This window comes from Carcharodon carcharias, chromosome 15, assembly GCF_017639515.1.
Source record: "Carcharodon carcharias isolate sCarCar2 chromosome 15, sCarCar2.pri, whole genome shotgun sequence".
Lineage (NCBI taxonomy): Eukaryota > Metazoa > Chordata > Chondrichthyes > Lamniformes > Lamnidae > Carcharodon > Carcharodon carcharias.
In genome coordinates, this window is record NC_054481.1 from 69,935,626 (window position 1) to 69,956,167 (window position 20,542).

At 44.2% G+C, this 20,542-nt stretch overlaps 1 protein-coding gene across 1 annotated transcript in view; it reads right to left on the reverse strand.

Annotated features, from left to right (window-relative positions):
* Window positions 1–20,542, reverse strand: part of LOC121287955 — a 387,185-nt gene that overhangs the window by 15,131 nt on the left and 351,512 nt on the right. Inside the window, exons 70-73 of the mRNA XM_041206118.1 lie at window positions 15,867–15,976; window positions 9,111–9,233; window positions 4,193–4,334; window positions 1,967–2,143 (exon numbers count right to left, since the gene is read on the reverse strand). Coding sequence (XP_041062052.1) covers window positions 1,967–2,143; window positions 4,193–4,334; window positions 9,111–9,233; window positions 15,867–15,976 — 552 coding nt within the window. The remainder of the gene's footprint in view (window positions 1–1,966; window positions 2,144–4,192; window positions 4,335–9,110; window positions 9,234–15,866; window positions 15,977–20,542) is intronic.

A 20,542-nucleotide genomic window follows, 5' to 3' on the forward strand; every position in this document is an offset into this window, starting at 1 on the left:
CCGGAGGCTGCCGATGTCAGCAATGACCTGCCATGAAATCCTGAGCCTCCTGAGCTGCTGCTGCTCACACTTGTACAGACAGCTGACATTCTGCCTTTTGACCCTGGTCTGGGAGGTCACACTCCTCCCAGCTGGATCTCCAAGTTCATCCTCAACCCTGTGGAGAGGGATGTGACTGGGGAGAAGGCAGTTGGTGTTGCTGGTAGTTTTACTCCTGCTGCAGGTGTTGTTGATGTCAGTGTTGCTGCTCCTCTTGTTCTTCATCAGAGGTGCAAGGTTGAGCTGCATAAGCTGCTCCCATGCTGTGGTGAAGGCTGACAGCAGGGAAGACCATATCAAGGTGAAGTGAAGTGCGAGACAGGTGAAGTGACTTCCAAGAAGATGGCAATCATCTGAGAAGAATTGCTGTGAGCAGCAGCATTTCACCTGGCCATAGCTGGAGCTCTTCAGTTTCACTGACCAAATGCTTCCCAGCCTGTCAGTTTCACTGAAGATGCTCTTCCAACTGTGCACTTGCCTTGATGACAGCTCGGGAAATAGATTCTCTGTCTGTTAAAGCCAGAATCTTTGGTTGAAACAGAATTTAATGGCCTATTTGAATAGTTAAATGCAGGATCAACAGCTGAACAGAAGTTCCCCCGTTCATCTTCAAATTCGCCTGGGTGAAACCCGGAAGAGGGTGGGATGATGTCAGGATCCTTATCTGATGTCACTTTTAGGAGATTTAACTTGCTGCATGTGCTCAAACCCACCTCTCCTCACCTGCCCATGGTGTTCCCTAAGGATATTTCTAAACATCCTGGAGACAGGAGCAGGAAGAGGAGGGAAAGAAAGAAGCATGATGTTTTACTAGATGATGTTTTACTAGAAAGCAAGGCCATCTGAAGCATTGCAGGTTAGCTTTAGACAGTCGATAGAACAAATATTCTGGTCTCTGTATTGTCAGAGACCAGGCATATGACTGAGATGCACGTCGTGGCCCTGTGGAAGTCCTGATGTACGAACCTCTGTGGGAACTGCCCGGGAAGTTTCAACTTCCTGCTCCCCAGCACCCTACGTGAATGTCTCCGACTCTGAGCTAGAATCAGAGACTTGGGACAGTTCTGTGGTACTTTCCTGAATAGTTAACCAGGAAGTATTAGACAGAATAAAACCTAGCCTAACTCCTGGGCACCTCCACAACTGACCCCTAATCACTCACACTGACCCACCAACTTCCCCTCGAACCCACGACTACTTTCCCTGGTTGTCTCTCCTGTCCACCTGACTACAGTACTGACCCCCGGCCACCCAACTACCCACCCAATGCCCTATCACCTGAGCACCCCCCCTGACCCACTGACTACCCAGCTCACCCACCTACCTATCTCACTCTACCCATCTCACTCTACCCAGCCAACCAACCTTTCACTCACTTGCCTTTAAACTGGACCTTTAAACTTACCATACGGCAGTTAGTGTCGTAAAAAAGGTGACATGTCTTTTCTTCCCCTGGTTCTACTACAGTTTGATGGAATTCTGTGAGGAATGTGGCACTTCTCATCTCTGGGACTCTGGGACTGCTGGGCTTGGAAGACCCCTGTAGAGATGCGGAGCAGCATTGGGTTGGGAAAATTTCCGGACACAGTGACAATCCAACGATGATTGCCACTCAGAAGATCCGTGCCATTAGCTTTAGAGAGTCGATATTAAATTCTTATAGACAGTCTTATTAAATTCAACTGGGCGAATTCCAAAATTTAGGAACAAGTCATGGCAAGGATGTCATGGTAGGCGGAAATCACCCCACTTCAATTCCGACAGCGCAAAAGCAACATCAGAATTTCAGAGCTCCGCTCTTTATTCATTGCTCCCCAGTACTGGTCTCAATGTTTCACCACCCTCTTCCATCACCTTCTCTAGCTCTTGCTTTCACCAAGTAAGCCAGTTATGTGCTTAATAAATTAAAACAGAAAGGGAAAATTACCTTGTTTTTTGAAGGTTTCAACCAATGAATTAATAAGTGAAGGAAGCTTTGTAACAATCGGCTTATTGCAGTCCCTCTCTTCAATAATGAAGAGGACGTCTGCTGGTTTTACAGTCAGCCATTGCTTGTTATCTACCACATCATCGTTTTGCATGCTGTCACTATCCTTGCCAGCCACTGTAAGAAGAAAACAATCTGAGTACAGAATAGCAGAGTAAAACTTTGCCTGCCACTATGGAGAGACCCCCACTGCTGGATACTGTTAATTTGAGTCCTCAGATTACACCACTGATTGATACTCAGAAATACTTATTGCAACAGCCATAGAAAAATAAAATGACCCTCAGAGATGTCATAAATGATTATTTCACGAAACTAGAACAGTTTCGACAATATTTATATAACCCTCCACGTCATGTACTAGGAAACTACAAGCTCCAGATTGTGCATCACATCGGAAGTTCCATCTTTTTATAATTTTTTCATCCACAGCTCTGCTGCCCATTTCCAATCTTGCTCCAAATCCCATTCACCCCAGAAAAATAAAATGTAGACAGAATAAAACCTAGCCTAACTCCTGGGCACCTCTACAACTGACCCCTAATCACTCACACTGACCCACCGACTTACCCCTTGAACCCACGACTACTTTCCCTGGTTATCTCTCCTGTCCACCTGATTACAGTACTGACCCCCGGCCACCCAACTACCCACCCAATGCCCTATCCCCTGAGCACCCCCCCGACCCACTGACTACCCAGCTCACCCACCTACCTATCTTACTCTACCCATCTCATTCTACCCAACCAACCAACTTCCTGGCCTACATTCGCTTTCAGTTAGGTAGTGCCTTGATTTGAAAATTTTCATCCTTTTTTTCAAACCCTTCCCCATTCCTGTAATCTCCAGCAGCCCCACAACCCTCTGAGATATCTGTGCTCCTCTAATTCTGGTCTCTTGAGCATCACTAATTTTAACTGCTTCACCATCGGTGGCTGTGGCTTCAGCTATCTGGTCCCTAAGCTCTGGAATTCCCTTCCTAAATCTTTCCACCTATCTCTACTCCTTTAAGATGGTACTTAAAACAAGTAACAAGTTATTGTTCTCGTCTGAAAATGTCTTTGCTCCAGTCATTATCATTACAGAAGTAATGGAGTAAAATTTGATAATGCTCACTCTTCTACCCAATGGGAGGTTTCTGTCTTGTTTGAGCTCTCCTTAGGCCACTTGTGTTAAACTGTGCCAGCTGTATCATCCCACTCAACCTCCCCAACCTGCCAATTCCCTGGTCTTAGAGAGGGTACAGGCAAGATTTCTAAAAGAGATGAGAGAAGCTTGGGTTATGCTCCTTAAGAGCAGAGAAGGTTAAAGGAAGATTTAACAAATGTGTTCAAATTCACGAAAGGTTTTGGTAAAGTAAGTAAGGGGAAGCTGCTTCCTGTGGTTGAAGGGTTGTTAACCAGTGGACACAGGTTTACACTAATTGGCTAAAGAACCAGAGGCTATATACAGAGAATGTCTTTTATGTTGCAAATTCTTATGCTCTGCAATGCATTGCTGAAAAGCGTAGTGACTGGCTGAATAATACCTCTCAAAAGTGAATTGGATAAAAACTTGAATGAGAGAAAATTGCAGTGTTATGGAGAAACAACAAGGGATTGGGACTGATTGGATAGCTCTTTCAAAGAGATGGCACAGATACAATGAGCCGAATGACCTCCCTCTGTGCTGTAAGATTCTATGATTACCCTGAAACAAAACGTCAAGTTTCTCACTAATATTAATGCAAGTAGGGGAATATACTCCATGTTCTTAAAAATTGATTTCTGGAGCATTTCACTAGCCCTCAAAATAAAATGCTACTTATTTAGAAGACAGGTATGGATAAAGGGAACAGAGGCATTTATTTCCTTCCCTCAGTCACTACCCTGCTTGATGCAATACAAGATAAGATGGCTATTGCTGTTTCTCCTTCTGCTGAGAGAACTGTGAGGTACTGTACCAAGGGGCCCCACAGCAGTAACTGGTAAGGATCCTTTAAAGACTGGAAAAGCTAAATGGGGTGTCACACAGCCACAAAGAATAACGCTTCCACTGCCTCTTTGAAAAGGCAGTGCTATTAGCCAGTTTTCTAACTTCCAAGAAAAGGCCCAGTTATTACAGTACCTTCTTTTGATTTGACATTAGCATTTCATCAACTGATCAATGAAAATTAGCCAAGTTTACCACATTGTGATGGAATTTCCAGAGGGACAAAATTCCTGTTGCATAAGTGGACAAAGGCAGCTGCTAAGTTACAGCCTGGCTGAAGATCTGATGATTCACACATGTCATTCAGGCACATGTCATAGAATGGAACAGGATCTACCTAAAAATATAACAGATATGCACAAATTTCACGTTATGAGGCATATGATGAATATTTTAGTTATTAATGTAAGATCTGACTACTTTCCTCCTCCCAAATATCTTACCCTCCTTTCTTACATATTTTCCCAAAAGCAGCTTCTTTTCCTCTCAAAATTCACCTTATTTAAAAAAAATCAAATTAGAATGAGGAAGGAAATGACTATATCTTTCTCTCTATCCACCTCTCCTTTGTCACATAGGTGTTAGAAATTAAAATCTCAGTATTGCAGCTACATGATCTTTAATCTTTTCTAACTATGGACAAAATATAGGTGTGCTAAGTTTACATAGGATATCGGCATAAGTTCCTCTTGTCGTTGTGGATATATCAAATATCTCTAATACAGGTTTGAGATCTATGAAACATACAAAGATCTGATTAATACTTCTTATTAAATCAGGATAATGAGATAATAAAACACAATGTCTTAAATGCAGTGCACCTGAGTTATAGGCACCAATAATAATATTATAAGTCACGTACTAGGGATTTCTTCAGGACATCCAAAGTCCACTGCTAGGTTAAAGTCCTCAAGGACTTCTGCATACTTTATATGTTTAATTACATCCTTCTACCATAATACCGATACACTCTACCTATGTCTGGTTAATCATCCTTCAACAAATCTGCACAAAGCATCTTTTATTTACTGATGATATCTTTTATGGTTTTCCTCTTAACTCTTCCCGAAACATTTATAACACACCCTTATTTGTACCAGATTATCCTAGAGTCAGCTGACTGATTTAATATATAAAACAAAAACAGAATTACCTGGAAAAACTCAGCAGGTCTGGCAGCATCGGCGGAGAAGAAAAGAGTTGACGTTTCGAGTCCTCATGACCCTTCGACAGAACTTGAGTTCGAGTCCAGGAAAGAGCTGAAATATAAGCTGGTTTAAGGTGTGTGTGTGGGGGGCGGAGAGATAGAGAGACAGAGAGGTGGAGGGGGTTGGTGTGGTTGTAGGGACAAACAAGCAGTGATAGAAGCAGATCATCAAAAGATGTCAACCACAATAGTACAATAGAACACATAGGTGTTAAAGTTAAAGTTGGTGATATTATCTAAACGAATGTGCTAATTAAGAATGGATGGTAGGGCACTCAAGGTATAGCTTTAGTGGGTTTTTTTTATTTTTTTAAATTTTTTTTTTAAATTTTTTTTTTATATAATGGAAATAGGTGGGAAAAGGAAAATCTTTATAATTTATTGGGAAAAGAAAAAAAGAGGAAGGGGGAAACAGAAAGGGGGTGGGGATGGGGGAGGGAGCTCACGACCTAAAGTTGTTGAATTCAATATTCAGTCCGGAAGGCTGTAAAGTCCCTAGTCGGAAGATGAGGTGTTGTTCCTCCAGTTTGCGTTGGGCTTCACTGGAACAATGCAGCAAGCCAAGGACAGACATGTGGGCAAGAGAGCAGGGTGGAGTGTTAAAATGGCAAGCGACAGGGAGGTTTGGGTCATTCTTGCGGACAGACCGCAGGTGTTCTGCAAAGCGGTCGCCCAGTTTACGTTTGGTCTCTCCAATGTAGAGGAGACCACATTGGGAGCAACGAATGCAGTAGACTAAGTTGGGGGAAATGCAAGTGAAATGCTGCTTCACTTGAAAGGAGTGTTTGGGTCCTTGGACGGTGAGGAGAGAGGAAGTGAAGGGGCAGGTGTTGCATCTTTTGCGTGGGCAAGGGGTTGTGCCATAGGAGGGGGTTGAGGAGTAGGGGGTGATGGAGGAGTGGACCAGGGTGTCCCGGAGGGAGCGATCCCTACGGAATGCCGATAAGGGGGGTGAAGGGAAGATGTGTTTGGTAGTGGCATCATGCTGAAGTTGGCGGAAATGGCGGAGGATGATCCTTTGAATGCGGAGGCTGGTGGGGTGATAAGTGAGGACAAGGGGGACCCTATCATGTTTCTGGGAGGGAGGAGAAGGAGTGAGGGCGGATGCGCGGGAGATGGGCCGGACACGGTTGAGGGCCCTGTCAACGACCGTGGGTGGAAAACCTCGGTTAAGGAAGAAGGAGGACATGTCAGAGGAACTGTTTTTGAATGTAGCATCATCGGAACAGATGCGACGGAGGCGAAGGAACTGAGAGAATGGGATGGAGTCCTTACAGGAAGTGGGGTGTGAGGAGCTGTAGTCGAGATAGCTGTGGGAGTCGGTGGGTTTGTAATGGATATTGGTGGACAGTCTATCACCAGAGATTGAGACAGAGAGGTCAAGGAAGGGAAGGGAAGTGTCAGAGATGGACCACGTGAAAATGATGGAGGGGTGGAGATTGGAAGCAGACTGTCCACCAATATCCATTACAAACCCACCGACTCCCACAGCTATCTCGACTACAGCTCCTCACACCCCACTTCCTGTAAGGACTCCATCCCATTCTCTCAGTTCCTTCGCCTCCGTCGCATCTGTTCCGATGATGCTACATTCAAAAACAGTTCCTCTGACATGTCCTCCTTCTTCCTTAACCGAGGTTTTCCACCCACGGTCGTTGACAGGGCCCTCAACCGTGTCCGGCCCATCTCCCGCGCATCCGCCCTCACTCCTTCTCCTCCCTCCCAGAAACATGATAGGGTCCCCCTTGTCCTCACTTATCACCCCACCAGCCTCCGCATTCAAAGGATCATCCTCCGCCATTTCCGCCAACTTCAGCATGATGCCACTACCAAACACATCTTCCCTTCACCCCCCTTATCGGCATTCCGTAGGGATCGCTCCCTCCGGGACACCCTGGTCCACTCCTCCATCACCCCCTACTCCTCAACCCCCTCCTATGGCACAACCCCTTGCCCACGCAAAAGATGCAACACCTGCCCCTTCACTTCCTCTCTCCTCACCGTCCAAGGACCCAAACACTCCTTTCAAGTGAAGCAGCATTTCACTTGCATTTCCCCCAACTTAGTCTACTGCATTCGTTGCTCCCAATGTGGTCTCCTCTACATTGGAGAGACCAAACGTAAACTGGGCGACCGCTTTGCAGAACACCTGCGGTCTGTCCGCAAGAATGACCCAAACCTCCCTGTCGCTTGCCATTTTAACACTCCACCCTGCTCTCTTGCCCACATGTCTGTCCTTGGCTTGCTGCATTGTTCCAGTGAAGCCCAACGCAAACTGGAGGAACAACACCTCATCTTCCGACTAGGGACTTTACAGCCTTCCGGACTGAATATTGAATTCAACAACTTTAGGTCGTGAGCTCCCTCCCCCATCCCCACCCCCTTTCTGTTTCCCCCTTCCTCTTTTTTTCTTTTCCCAATAAATTATAAAGATTTTCCTTTTCCCACCTATTTCCATTATATAAAAAAAAAATTTAAAAAAATAAAAAAAAAACCCACTAAAGCTATACCTTGAGTGCCCTACCATCGATTCTTAATTAGCACATTCGTTTAGATAATATCACCAACTTTAACTTTAACACCTATGTGTTCTATTGTACTATTGTGGTTGACATCTTTTGATGATCTGCTTCTATCACTGCTTGTTTGTCCCTACAACCACACCAACCCCCTCCACCTCTCTGTCTCTCTATCTCTCCACCCCCCACACACACACCTTAAACCAGCTTATATTTCAGCTCTTTCCTGGACTCGAACTCAAGTTCTGTCGAAGGGTCATGAGGACTCGAAACGTCAACTCTTTTCTTCTCCGCCGATGCTGCCAGACCTGCTGAGTTTTTCCAGGTAATTCTGTTTTTGTTTTGGATTTCCAGCATCCGCAGTTTTTTTGTTTTTATGATTTAATATATACCTACTCCTTAATCTTTTCTCATGGATGGTAATGAAATAATGCCTCCCTTCCTTCAGGCTCTTGCATAGACATTGTAGAATGAGTACGAATATGTGGATATCATTTTTAAAAGATTCCTACAGCTATTTCTCATGGGACATCTACATTTACAAGGTGGAGGTAATCAGCTACTTGCAAAATATTCTACAGAGCATGTTGTGTTTGGCTTATTGATGTTAGCAGGGTGTTATACAACATAACCAGCATACGTATTCACACTAAACTGTTTATTCCAGAAAAGCAGTGCAGTCCTGAAATATTTCATTTTGACTCTGGCAGTGAAATACTCTAAGTTGTCCAGGAACTGGGTTTGCCAAGAGTTTTCAGGGCTCATTTTCTGAGAGGAACCTCAGGCTGCCTCTGATGTGAAGCCTTGTATTAGAGGACACACTTCTCCACCTATCTGCAAACCCCCTCCTCAGTAGATTCAGCGTAAAGTTGGAGGCCAGTGTGGAGAGATACATCTCCCTCCTAAAGGGAGCAACTAGGTCTGACCAAGGGATCCAGGGAAGCAGCCAGGACTGCAGAGAACTGGTACGTTTTTCTATTGTGTGCCCCACCTGGAAAAACAATATTTGCTTCTCCCACGGGTTAAGAGAGGAGGAACTGAGTAACCCTTTCTCTCCCTGCTGGACAGCAGCAGATAGAATTTCCTGCTCCCTGTGAGGGCTAAGCGATGTCCTAGATGTGTCCATAATGGTATGTGTACATTCTAGGCCATTCAAGGAAGATGCTCTCCCATTCACCCTGCAGCCAGTGGAAGGCAGAGGCAGTTTGCAGTCCTGGGGTAATTGCTGGGATTGTCGTATCTGCAAATTTCAGGCCATTGACTTTTATATCACTTTCTGGTGATGTCTAAAGAGGTACAGTTTTACTTATAAGTGATAAGGCTATCATTAAGACACAAGATACTTAAAACTGAGTAATTCTGCCATCGGCATTCTACAGTGACTTACCACTCTGAAACAATTTCTCAGTGGTGAATAGGCTCCTTTGAATAACATCTTACAGATGTACTGAAAAGCACTGCCAAAGCATAGCTTAACCTTCTTGCCAGTAGTGTGGCACGGTGCATCAATCTATTGAAAACAGAGGAAAGATTGTTAAGTTCATAGAATCATAAAAATTTTACTGCACAGAAAGAGTCCACTTTGGAGATCTGAGTCCCTGCGAAATTATCAGCTGGAATCAGTGCATTCTGTAATAAAGTGTCATTAGCAGAATAGTTATGTTTCCCTTGCTAGCCTAGTCTAATTGTGTAGTACTAGGCAAGAGCATTTGATCGATTGCAAAATCACAAGGGGAGTGATATTTGTTTGAAATTTTTATGGAAATAACAGTAGAAATGACAGCCTACAGTCAGCTTGCCTCATGGCAGAGTCAAATGACTGTGTCCCAGACACTACCATCACCATCCCTGGGTGTGTTCTGTCCCACCAGAAGGACAGACCCAGCAGAGGTGGCAGCACAGTGGTACACAGTTGGGAGGGAGTTGCCCTGGGAGTCACCAACATTGGCTCAGGCCCCAATGAAGTCTCATGGCATCAGGTCAAATATGGGCAAGGAAACCTCCTGCTGATTACCATGTACATTCACCCCTCAGCTGATGAATCAGTGCTCCTCCATGTTGAACACAACTTGGAGGAAGCACTGAGGGTGGCAAGGGCATAGAATGTACTCTGGGTGGGGAATTTCAATGTCCATCACCAACAGTGGCTCAGTAGCACCTCCACAGATGGAGCTGGCCAAGTCCTAAAGGACATTGCTGCTAGACTGGGTCTGCAGCAGGTGGTGAGGGAACCAACAAGAGGGAAAAACAAACTTGACCTCATCTTCACCAACCTGCCTGCTACAGATGCATCTGTCCATGATAATATTGGTAGGAGTGACCAAGCCTTCACATTGAGGATACCCTCCATCGTGTTGTGTGGCACTACCACCGTGCTAAATAAGATAGATTTCAAACAGATCTACCAACTCATGACTGGGCATCCATGAGGCGCAGCAGCAGCAGCAGAATTGTACTCAACTATAATCTGTAACCTCATGGCCTGGCGCATCCCCCACTCTACCTTTACCAGCAAGCCAGGATATCAACTCTGGATCAATGAAGAGTGCTGGAGGACATGCCAGGAGCAGCACGAGGCAAACCTAAAAATCAGGTGTCAATCTGGTGAAGCTACAACAGAAGACTACTTGCGTGCCAAACAGCATAAGCAGCAATTGACAGACAGAGCTAAGTGATCCCACAACCAATGGATCAGATCTAAGCTCTGCAGTCCTGTCACATCCAGTCATGAGTGGTGATGGACAATTAAAACAACTCACTGGAGGAGGAAGCTCCACAAATATCCCCATCCTTAATGATGGAAGAACCCAGCACATCAGTGCAAAAGATAAAGTGAAGCATTTGCAACAATCTTTACCCAGAAATGCCGAGTGGATGATCCATCTCGGCCTCCTCCGGAGGTCCCCAGCATCAGAGATGCCAGTTTTCAGCCAATCGATTCACTCCACGTGATATCAAGAAATGGTGGACGGCACTGGATACAGCAAAGGCCATGAGCCCTGACAATATTCCAGCAATAGTACTGAAGACCTGTGTTCCAGAGCTTGCCTCACCCCTAGCCAAGCTATTTAAGGAGAACTACAACACTGACATCAACCCGGCTATGTGGAAAATTGCCCAAGTATGTCCTGTACATAAAAAGCAGGACAAATCCAACCTGGTAAATTACCACTCCATCAGTCTACTCTTGATCATCAGTAATGGAAGGCGTCATCAACAGTGCTATTAAGCGGCACTTGCTTAGCAATAACCTGCTCATTGACGCTCAGTTTGGGTCCTGCCAGGGTCACTCAGCTTCCAACCTCATTACAGCCTTGGTTCAAACATGGAAAAAAGAGCTGAACTCAAGATGCAAGGTGAGAGTGACTGCCCTTGACATCAAGATAGCATTTGACTGAGCGCAGCATCAAGGAGCCCTAGCAAAACTGGTGTCAATGGGAATCAGGGGGAAAACTCTTCAATAGTTGGAGTCATACCTAGCACAAAGGAAGATGGTTGTGGTTGTTGAAGGCCAATCATCTCAGTTCCAGGTTATCACTGCAGGAGTTCCTCAGGGTAGTGTCCTCGGCCCAACCATCTTCAGTTACTTCATCAACGACCTTCCTTCCATCATAAGGTCAGTAGTGGAGATGTTCACTGATGATTGCACAATGTTCAGCACCATTCGCAACTCCTCAGATACTGAAGTAGTTTATGTCCAAATGCAGCAAGACCTGGACTGATATTGGCAAGTAACATTCACACTATGCAAGTGCCAGGTAATGACCATCTCCAACAAGAGAGAATCCAACCATCATCCCTTGATGTTCAATGGCATTACCGTTACTGAATCCCCCATTATCAACATCCTGGGGGGTTACCATTGACCAGAAACTGAACTGGACTAGCCATATAAAAACTGTGGCTCCACGAGCAGGACAGAAGCCAGGAATCCTGTGGTGAGGAACTCGCCTCCTGGTTCCCCAAAGCCTGTTCTCCATCTATAAGGCACAAGTCAGGAGTGCGATAGAATTCTCTCCACTTGCCTGGATGAGTGCAGCTCCAACAACTTTCAAGAAGCTTGATACCATCCAAGACAAAGCAGCCCGCTTGATTGGCACCACATCCACAAACATTCACTCCCTCCACCACCGACGAATAGTGGTAGGAGTGTGTACCATTTATAAGATGCACTCCAGAAACTCACCAAGCCTCCTCAGGCAGCACCTTTCAAACTAATGACCACTGCCACCCAGAAGGGCAAGGGCAGCAGATAGATGGGAACACCACCACCTGGAAGTTCCCCTCCAAGCCACTCACCATCCTGACATGGAAATATATTGCCATTCCTTCACTGTCACTGAGTCAAAATCCTCCTTCCCTCCCTGGGTGTACCTACACCATGTGGACTGCAGTGGTTCAAGAAGGCAACTCACCACCACCTTCACAAGGGCCACTAGGGATGGGCAATAAATGCTGGCTTAGGCACATCCCATAAATGAATAGAAAAAAACAAGGTGGTACACTTAGTAAGATTGCATTTTGAAAGCCCCAGTCACAATGATTGATTAGTAAATGAAAATGAATAATACATACTGTCCCAATATGAATATTTGCATGGTATATGCATGTGTATTTAACCCTTTGTGTTAGCATAGTAAGCAGAGAGCTGGATCTTGACTTTGCACAGTGTTTAAACCAAATGAGAGAGAGTTCACAATCTGTTTTACCCATTGCTGAGATAAAAACAAAAAACTGCGGATGGTGGAAATCCAAAACAAAGACAGAATTACCTGGAAAAACTCAGCAGGTCTGGCAGCATCGGCGGAGAAGAAAAGAGTTGACATTTCGGGTCCTCATGACCTTTCGACAGAACTGAGTGAATGTTAGAAGAGGGGTGAAATATATGCTGGTTTAAGGTGGGGGGGGGAAGAGGTGGGGTGGGGGTGGTGTGGTTGTAGGGACAAGCAAGCAGTGATAGGAGCAGATAATCAAAAGATGTCACAGACAATGGAACAAAGAAGTGTGGAAGGTGGTGATATTATCTAAACGAATGTGCTAATTAAGAACGGATGGTAGGGCACTCAAGGTACAGCTCTAGTGGGGGTGGGGTGGAAAGACTAGCCCAGCATACAAGATTTAAAAATAATGGAAATAGGTGGGAAAAGAAAAATCTATATAAATTATTGGAAAAAACAAAAGGAAGGGGGAGGAAATGGAAAGGGGGTGGGGATGGAGGAGGGAGTTCAAGATCTGAAATTGTTGAATTCAATATTCAGTCCAGAAGGCTGTAAAGTGCCGAGTCGGAAGATGAGGTGCTATTCCTCCAATTTGCGTTGGGCTTCCCCCGCCCCCCCCCCACCACCCCACTACCTTAAACCAGCATATATTTCACCCCTCTTCTAACATTCAATCAGTTCTGTCGAAGGGTCATGAGGACTCGAAACGTCAACTCTTTTCTTCTCCGCTGATGCTGCCAGACCTGCTGAGTTTTTCCAGGTAATTCTGTTTTTGTTTTACCCCTTACTGACCTCAGCGGAAATAAAAATCAGAGGAGATATATGGGCTTCCAGCTCACCATTACCTTGTTTGTACTGTTGTGTGTGTTTTACATCCTCAGTTGCTGTTTATTGATTATCTACTGAAGTGGTGTGCAGTGCCATGGAAACACTAGCAACTTGTACAGGTAGAGAGCGTTTATCATTTTCAGCTGGATCAGTCGGAATAAAGGCTCCTGGCAAATGAGTCAATAATGGGCAGGGCCAACAGGGTCCATCGTGTCAAAGAGAAAAGGACAAAGGACAAAAGGGTAAGCAGCTGCTAACCATGATCTGGATGGAGAGCAGGCGGGGTCAGCCAGGCATGTCTTGTTGTGTGAGTCAATATTCTCTGCTTTTTCACTCCGAAGAACTGCCAGTGACTGCTGGACAAAAACTGCAATCTGCACTAAGTTGTGCTGTGTGTGATTGAGGCCAGAATTCTAAATTTGGTGAAAGAGAAAGACTACAATGTTTTTGCACTGTGTGTTTGTTAAGTGAATACACATGTGAAGCAGATTATTGTGTCCAAGGCATTTTCTACCAAAATTAATGCTTGTGGTTAAAATACAATTGCAGTAGCCATGCCTCTGACTGATTTCCATTGAACAACACTGTGCATTCAGGATCCAAAGAATTTTAATGAAATAATAAAATTTTTCACTTTCTGATGCCAACTAAGCATTTGTAGCATTTTATGATTTTATTTCTGATGTTCAGATTTTCTTTATCTTATACAAGAAAGCCTACTAACATCAAACTAGGAAATCGCAACAACAATTGGAACTGATTGAATGTCTTGTTAATCGTGAACTTGAACACCCAGGATAAATAGCTAGCTTTCCTGAAGTGCAGATTGTTGTATTGTAATTGCAAAATGAAGTCAGTGTCAACATTTTTTTTCTCTTTGGAAAGCAAACAATTAAATCTTACCACATCTATGACTCTATGGGCAGAATATTCCCCCCGTTGGGGGGGGACGTTGATGGGCAGGCGCACACAGGCGCGCTTCCGATCAGTGCCCACGATCGGAGGCGCGGCACCATTTTACGTGGGCGGGCCAATTAAGGCCTGCCCAGTGTGACGTCCACAGGGAAGCGCTATGTGCTCCCTGTGCGGGCAGGGGGAATCCCTAAAATCAAGAGTGCGATCTTTCACGCACGTGTACGAAAGAGCACACTCATCTCCTTGAAGTTAAGTGCAGCCTCAGGGAGATCGGCTGCACATGTAAATCGCAAAATAAAATTTCCCATACATGTCCCAGACACTGTCACGAGTTGGGACATGTTCATAATTTCCAAAAAAATTTATTAAAATTTTTAAAACTCTACCTGAAACCTCATCCCGCCCGTGGATGACGTTTCATGTTTTTTCTAGTTGCTGCCAGGATTCCTGGTCTGTCCAACCTTAAGGTTGGACCGGCAGGTCCACGAAGTACCTTAATTGATCTACCAATGGCCTCAATTTGCCATTGACAGGTCGGCGGGCCTGCAGCTGATTTTCCTGCACTCCCGCCTTCCTGAAAATTTAAATGGGGCGGGATGACGTTGGGAGTTCCGGCCGACGTCATCCTGCGTCATTTTATGCGTCGGCGAGCGGGCCCCGCCACCGATGGTAAAATCCTGCCCTATAGACTGTTTTGCTTAAATTGTAGATCGTAATTATTTGATTTTCTGCTTCACCTTTCATGTTTGTGTTGGCAGAATGAAAAGGAACTAAAACTTTTTAAAAAATTTGTTCATGAGATGTAGGCCCATCCCCAGTTGCCCTTGAGAAGGTGGTGGTGAGCTGTCTTCTTGAACCGCTGCAGACCATATGGTACAGGTACACCCACAGTGCTGTTAGGGAGGGAGTTCCAGGATTTTGACCCAGTGACAGTGAAGCAGTGGCAATTTAGTTCCAAGTCAGGATGGTGAGTGGCTTGGAGGGGAAATTGCAGGGGCTGGCATTCCCATGAGTCTGACACCCTTGTCCTTCTAGATGGTGTAAAATTAGATCACATGGCAGAGCGCCATACCTGTTGCTGCTTACCTGCCTCTGCTGGTATTTTACCAGCTGTGGACGTTGGGTGGCCTGCCTACCCTTGGGCCAATTGAGGCCCCTAAGTGGCCAATTAATAGCTGCTTCAGAACCGCCTCACACTGCCGCTGATAAAGGAGCAGTGGCAGTGCTTGGGGGGCTGCCCATGCCACATGGTGAGGCCTCCAAATTAACCCCAACAGCCTTGCTGTGGCCTTAAGGTTGGGTGGGGGGCAGGTGTCGGGGACTCTTCTGTTTGGGCACCAACAATAGAGGGCCCCCCCACCCACTGCAACAGTGATCGCCACCCCCAATGGTTATGCCCCCAACCCCCTGCCTCCTGATTGGCAACCCGTCCCCTTGACAGTGATTGCTTGTCTGACCTTGGCGAAGCCGGCCTGCCTTACCCTTGGTGCTCCTTGTGAATTGGCTGGCACCTCTTGGAGGTGGGACATCCTTACAGGTGAGTGCGGAAGCTATGACCTTGCTGTTAAATTGCTTCCCGGCCTTGTGGAGGTGGGCACGCCCCTGACTTTTCAGCTGGGAGGGAGGTTCCAGCCAACAATTTCATCATTGGCTGTGAGAGTGTGCTAGAATCAATACTTTACCTGCCATTTCTGTGCAAACTCTTCCACATTTTCAGTCTGTGAATGATTGGGTAGTGTGAACTCATTTCCAGCTTCATTATCATTTGTTCCAAACAGACCAGCTGATAAACCTACAAATAACAAGTAAAAGCATGTATAATAAACTCTGTTTAGTCATTTCTTTAATATAATATAACTATTTTGATGCTACCAGCACTCATGCTTTAGGAGGCTGCCAGGTTATTACAAAAAACACTATTAGTAGTAAAAGTCATTGTTATAACTTTGCTGTATGTTACGATGCCATGGTGGTTGGCATGAGGTCTCTATAATTAGAGGGATAGATACCGTCCTCTTCTGCGAAGAACGAGAATCTTGAAGGCTATATTACCTACCTGATGATAGGATAAAGGATATCTCACGGCAACTGGAAAGGAACTTGGAAGTTGGTTGGGGGGGGTGGTGGCACTGTAAGTTCAGTTTTCATGGCTTATATTGGACCAAGAAGGTGGGAGGGTGATCCTGCTGAAAATGCAGGTGAAGGCTAATAATCTTTGGATTATTGCCCAAGCCGTGTGCAAATTGGTATTGGAGCAGACAGATATGGAGAATTAACACATGACTAAAAGGCTGGTGTGGGAAAGTGGGATTCCTTTTCATGGAACATTGGCACCAGTTCGGGGACAGAAAGGAGCTTTATTGATGGGAAGGGCTCCATCTGAACTGGGACAGGACCCCAGCCTAAGCGGAAAGGGTAAATAGGAAGATGGCCAAGCCTTTAACCTAGTAAGATGGAGGGAGCGATGTACAAGAAACGTAAATGTAAGCAAAACAGGGAAGGACAGCACTGAAAGAATAAAATAAATTGATGGCAAGGGAAGAAATAGCGTTATAGAACAGGAGTCTACAAAGATGGTGAAACACAAAGTGAGAGAGAATCCTGTTATAAATGAGTTAAACTATCTGTACAGCAATGCACATAGTGTCTGTAATAAAACAGGGGGACTGGAGATAATCATGAGTTTGGAGGAACCAGACAGGAGGGATTACTAAAACATGGCAACAGGAAAATCAGGCCTGGGAATTAAACATTATTTTTTCTAAATATGTTATACCCTGTAAAGAAAATGGGGAGTTGGAGTGGTGTTTACAGCTCACACAGAGAATCCCATTTGTATGTTGTAGTCTGAGCTATGGATCGTGATGTAGAGGCTCCAACATTCTATCACATGGCTGACCAGGAGTCTCTCCTGCTTTTACCACCTGCCACTGGTGCGTACTTGAAGGATTTGCAAGTTGGTGCGCAACCTGCTTGGCCATGTCATGAGTGCATCTTCCTTGGCCATCAAGTTCTGGGATGGGACTTGAACCCAGAGCTTCTGGCTCAGAGGCAAGGATGCTACCCACTGTGCCACTACACCTCCCAAAGGTGGAGTAGCTGTACCTAACAGGGAAAACATAATGGCAGTAGAGGAAAAGGAAGACAGCTTTCAGCATGACAAAAATAGAATCTATATGTTAGGGATAAAAGTTAATAAAGGATCTACCACATTAATTGGTGTCATCTACAGACCACCTAATAGTGGAAGGGAGGTGGAGGAAGAAATATGCAGACAAATTGGAGAATTGAGTAAGAAACATAGAATAATCATTCTGGACAGAAGAGGGAGGTAAAGGGGATAAGGCAATGGAGCTCCTGCAATGTGTACAGAACTTCTTTCTAACCCGATTTGTAAAATGTCCAATAAGGGAAGATTCACTATTGGATCTAATAACTGGGAAGGAAACAGAGCATTTAAGTGAAGTAAAAGTAGGGGAACATCTAGGCAATAATGATCATAATATAATACAATTTAAGAAGATGATAGAGAAGGACATAATTATGACAAAAGCCAGATTTATCAATTGGAGAAGAGCTAATTTTGAGGGGCTGAGATTAGAAGTCCAGAAAATAAAATGTGCAATAATATTGACAAACAACAATGTAGATTAATAATCAGAAATATTTAAAACAGTGTCCAACAGAGTGCAGGAAAAATATATCCTGCTCAAAGGAAAGAACAAACTAAACATTAGTCAGATTCCATGGATGAATAAAAGCATAAGAGAACAACTGAGGGTTAGGAAAGAGGCATTAAATAGATTGATAGCAGATGAGTGCAGGATAAGAGAGAATACAAAGAGATTAGGAGAGAAATAAAAAATAGGCAAACAGGAACTATGAAATTATCAACATAAAACAAAATAGTAAAATATTTTAAAGGTGTGTCAATAAAAAGAGGAATGCTGTGATAGGAATAGGACTATTAAGGGATAGGCAGGATAATACCACAGGTAACGATAGACAGATGGTAGAAATATTAAATTATTATTTTGCTTCGGTATTTACCAGAGTGATAGAACAAGTAGACAGGGCATTGAATGACGAGATGAGCAATGAGTTAAGTGTATTTAAATAAAAAAATTGATATATTGATTAAACTAAACAGACTCAAAGAGGATAAAAGACCTGGTTCAGATGGATTTCATCCACATTTTTAAAATAATCTAGGGAAGAGATACCAGAGGCATTACTACTCCTACTTAATAATTTGTTCAAAGAAAAGGTATAGTCCCAGAGGACTGACAGATAGCTAATGCAAATCCTATATTTAAAATGGGGGACAGAACTTGTCCAGGTGATTATAGATCAGTAGCTTAACATCAGTTGTAGAAAAAAATAATGGAATCTCTACTCAAGGAGAGAATAGAAAAACATCTAGACATGAGAAATATAACAATGAATAGTTAGCATGGATTTCAACAGGGAAAATTTTGTTTGGCCAACCTTATTGAAACAGAGAGAGTTGACAATGGTAATGTGGTAGGTGTAATTTATCTGGATTTTCAAAAGGCCTTCGATAAGGTGCCCCATTGTAGATAAATGAATAAGATCAGAAAATGTGGAGTCAGGGGACATGTGGCAGAATGGATTGCTAGTTATTCAGAGTAGCAGGTGGGAATTCATTCTCCATTGGGATCAGGGCTGGTTCCACTGCTGTTCACAATTTACATTAACAATGTAGATTTTGAAATCAAAAACACAATCTAAAAATTTGTGGATGACATCAAATTGTGCGTAGGAAGATATTCATCGAGGAGGATGGCAATAAAGTATAGGAGGGCATAAATAAACTTGTAAATGAAGTCAACACCAATAAGGTGAAGGTCAATACTAAGAGGTAGTACACTTTGGTAGGTAGTATGAGGAGGTCCATAGTACTTGGAAGGTGCAAGTCTAAGTGGGGTAGGGGAACAAAGAGGTCCTGGAATAAAAATACACCAGTCACTGAAAGTTGCCCCACAGGTTAGCAAGGCTATTGAAAAACAAACCAAGCACCAGGTTTTATTTCTGGAGGGATAGAATCGAAATGAAGGGAAGTTATGCTAAACCAGTATTGAACCTTGGTTAGACCACAGAGCACTGTGTGCGGTTCTGGTCGTCGTATTATAGCAAGGCCAAAGAGACACTGGAGAGGATTTACAAGGATGATACCAGAAATGTGCAGGTATACATATCAGGAAAAGATTGACAGGCTGGGTCTCTTCTCTCTTGAAAAGAGGTGATCTAACAGAGGTCTTTAAATTTAAGAACAGTTTTGATAGAATGGATACGGAGTGAATGTTTCCCCTTGTGCGGAAGAGCATAATCCACAGCAAGATTAGTGCTGGCTGAATGCTGAAATAATTGAACTGAGCAGGCATGCTTCCTGTATTGATAATTAATGGGTGCGTGTTAATCAAACACCATGATCCCCAGGCCTATTTATGGATGCTATCAAATTTAGCCCCCTACAGCTTTACAATGAAACTTACCACAGCTTTTTGGATCACAAAAACAATATCTAATCTGTTATGAGCCAAATATTTCTTGGATGTTTGAGGCTGTGATGATGCAATGCTTCTTCGAAGCGGCATTTTTTCTGATGGTCCCGTATATTGAGTGTGCCATCAATTTTTTGATTATCGAGATACTGAGACCAGGCCAATTTTCTTCTTTATTGGTTAAGTGTTTTGGTCTCTGCTTGTTTCCTCTTCAGTTTGTGATTTCTACTGTTATATCACACAAACTGGCTCACAGCAGAGTAAATAATCCTACTGTATAAAAAGAACATTTCTGTAATGTCTTATTATAGAATTTTGCTGCAATGCATCAGTCAAGGAGAGTGATCTGATTTTTCCAGAAAAACAGTCACATAGAGAAAAACTTTCCCCCCTGTTGGTGTTGGGGGGGGGGGGGGGGGGGGGGGGGGGGGTGGTTGTGTGGAGGCGGGCATGAACCCAATCGGCGCCTCCGATCGGGGCCGTGCTGCCATTTTACAATTGGCCTGCCCAGCGTGACGTTTGCCCAGAAGCGCTGAGTACTCCCTGAGTCAGGGACGGTGCTCTTTCACGCACAAGCACAAAAGAGCGCAGAAATCTCCCTTAAAAACTGAAATCAAGTAATTAAAAACCTTTAAAATATGTCCCCTCATGTGGCACTGTCACATGAGGTGGGACGTGTGAAAGAATTATTTTAAAAATTTTTATTGAATTTTAGAACACTTCATGAAACCTCATCCCACCCGTGGAAAAATGTGAAGGCCGCCTTGGCTCTTCGCCTGCCCGCCAACCTTAAGGTTGGACGGGCAGCTCATTCAATTGCTTAAATTAGTTTT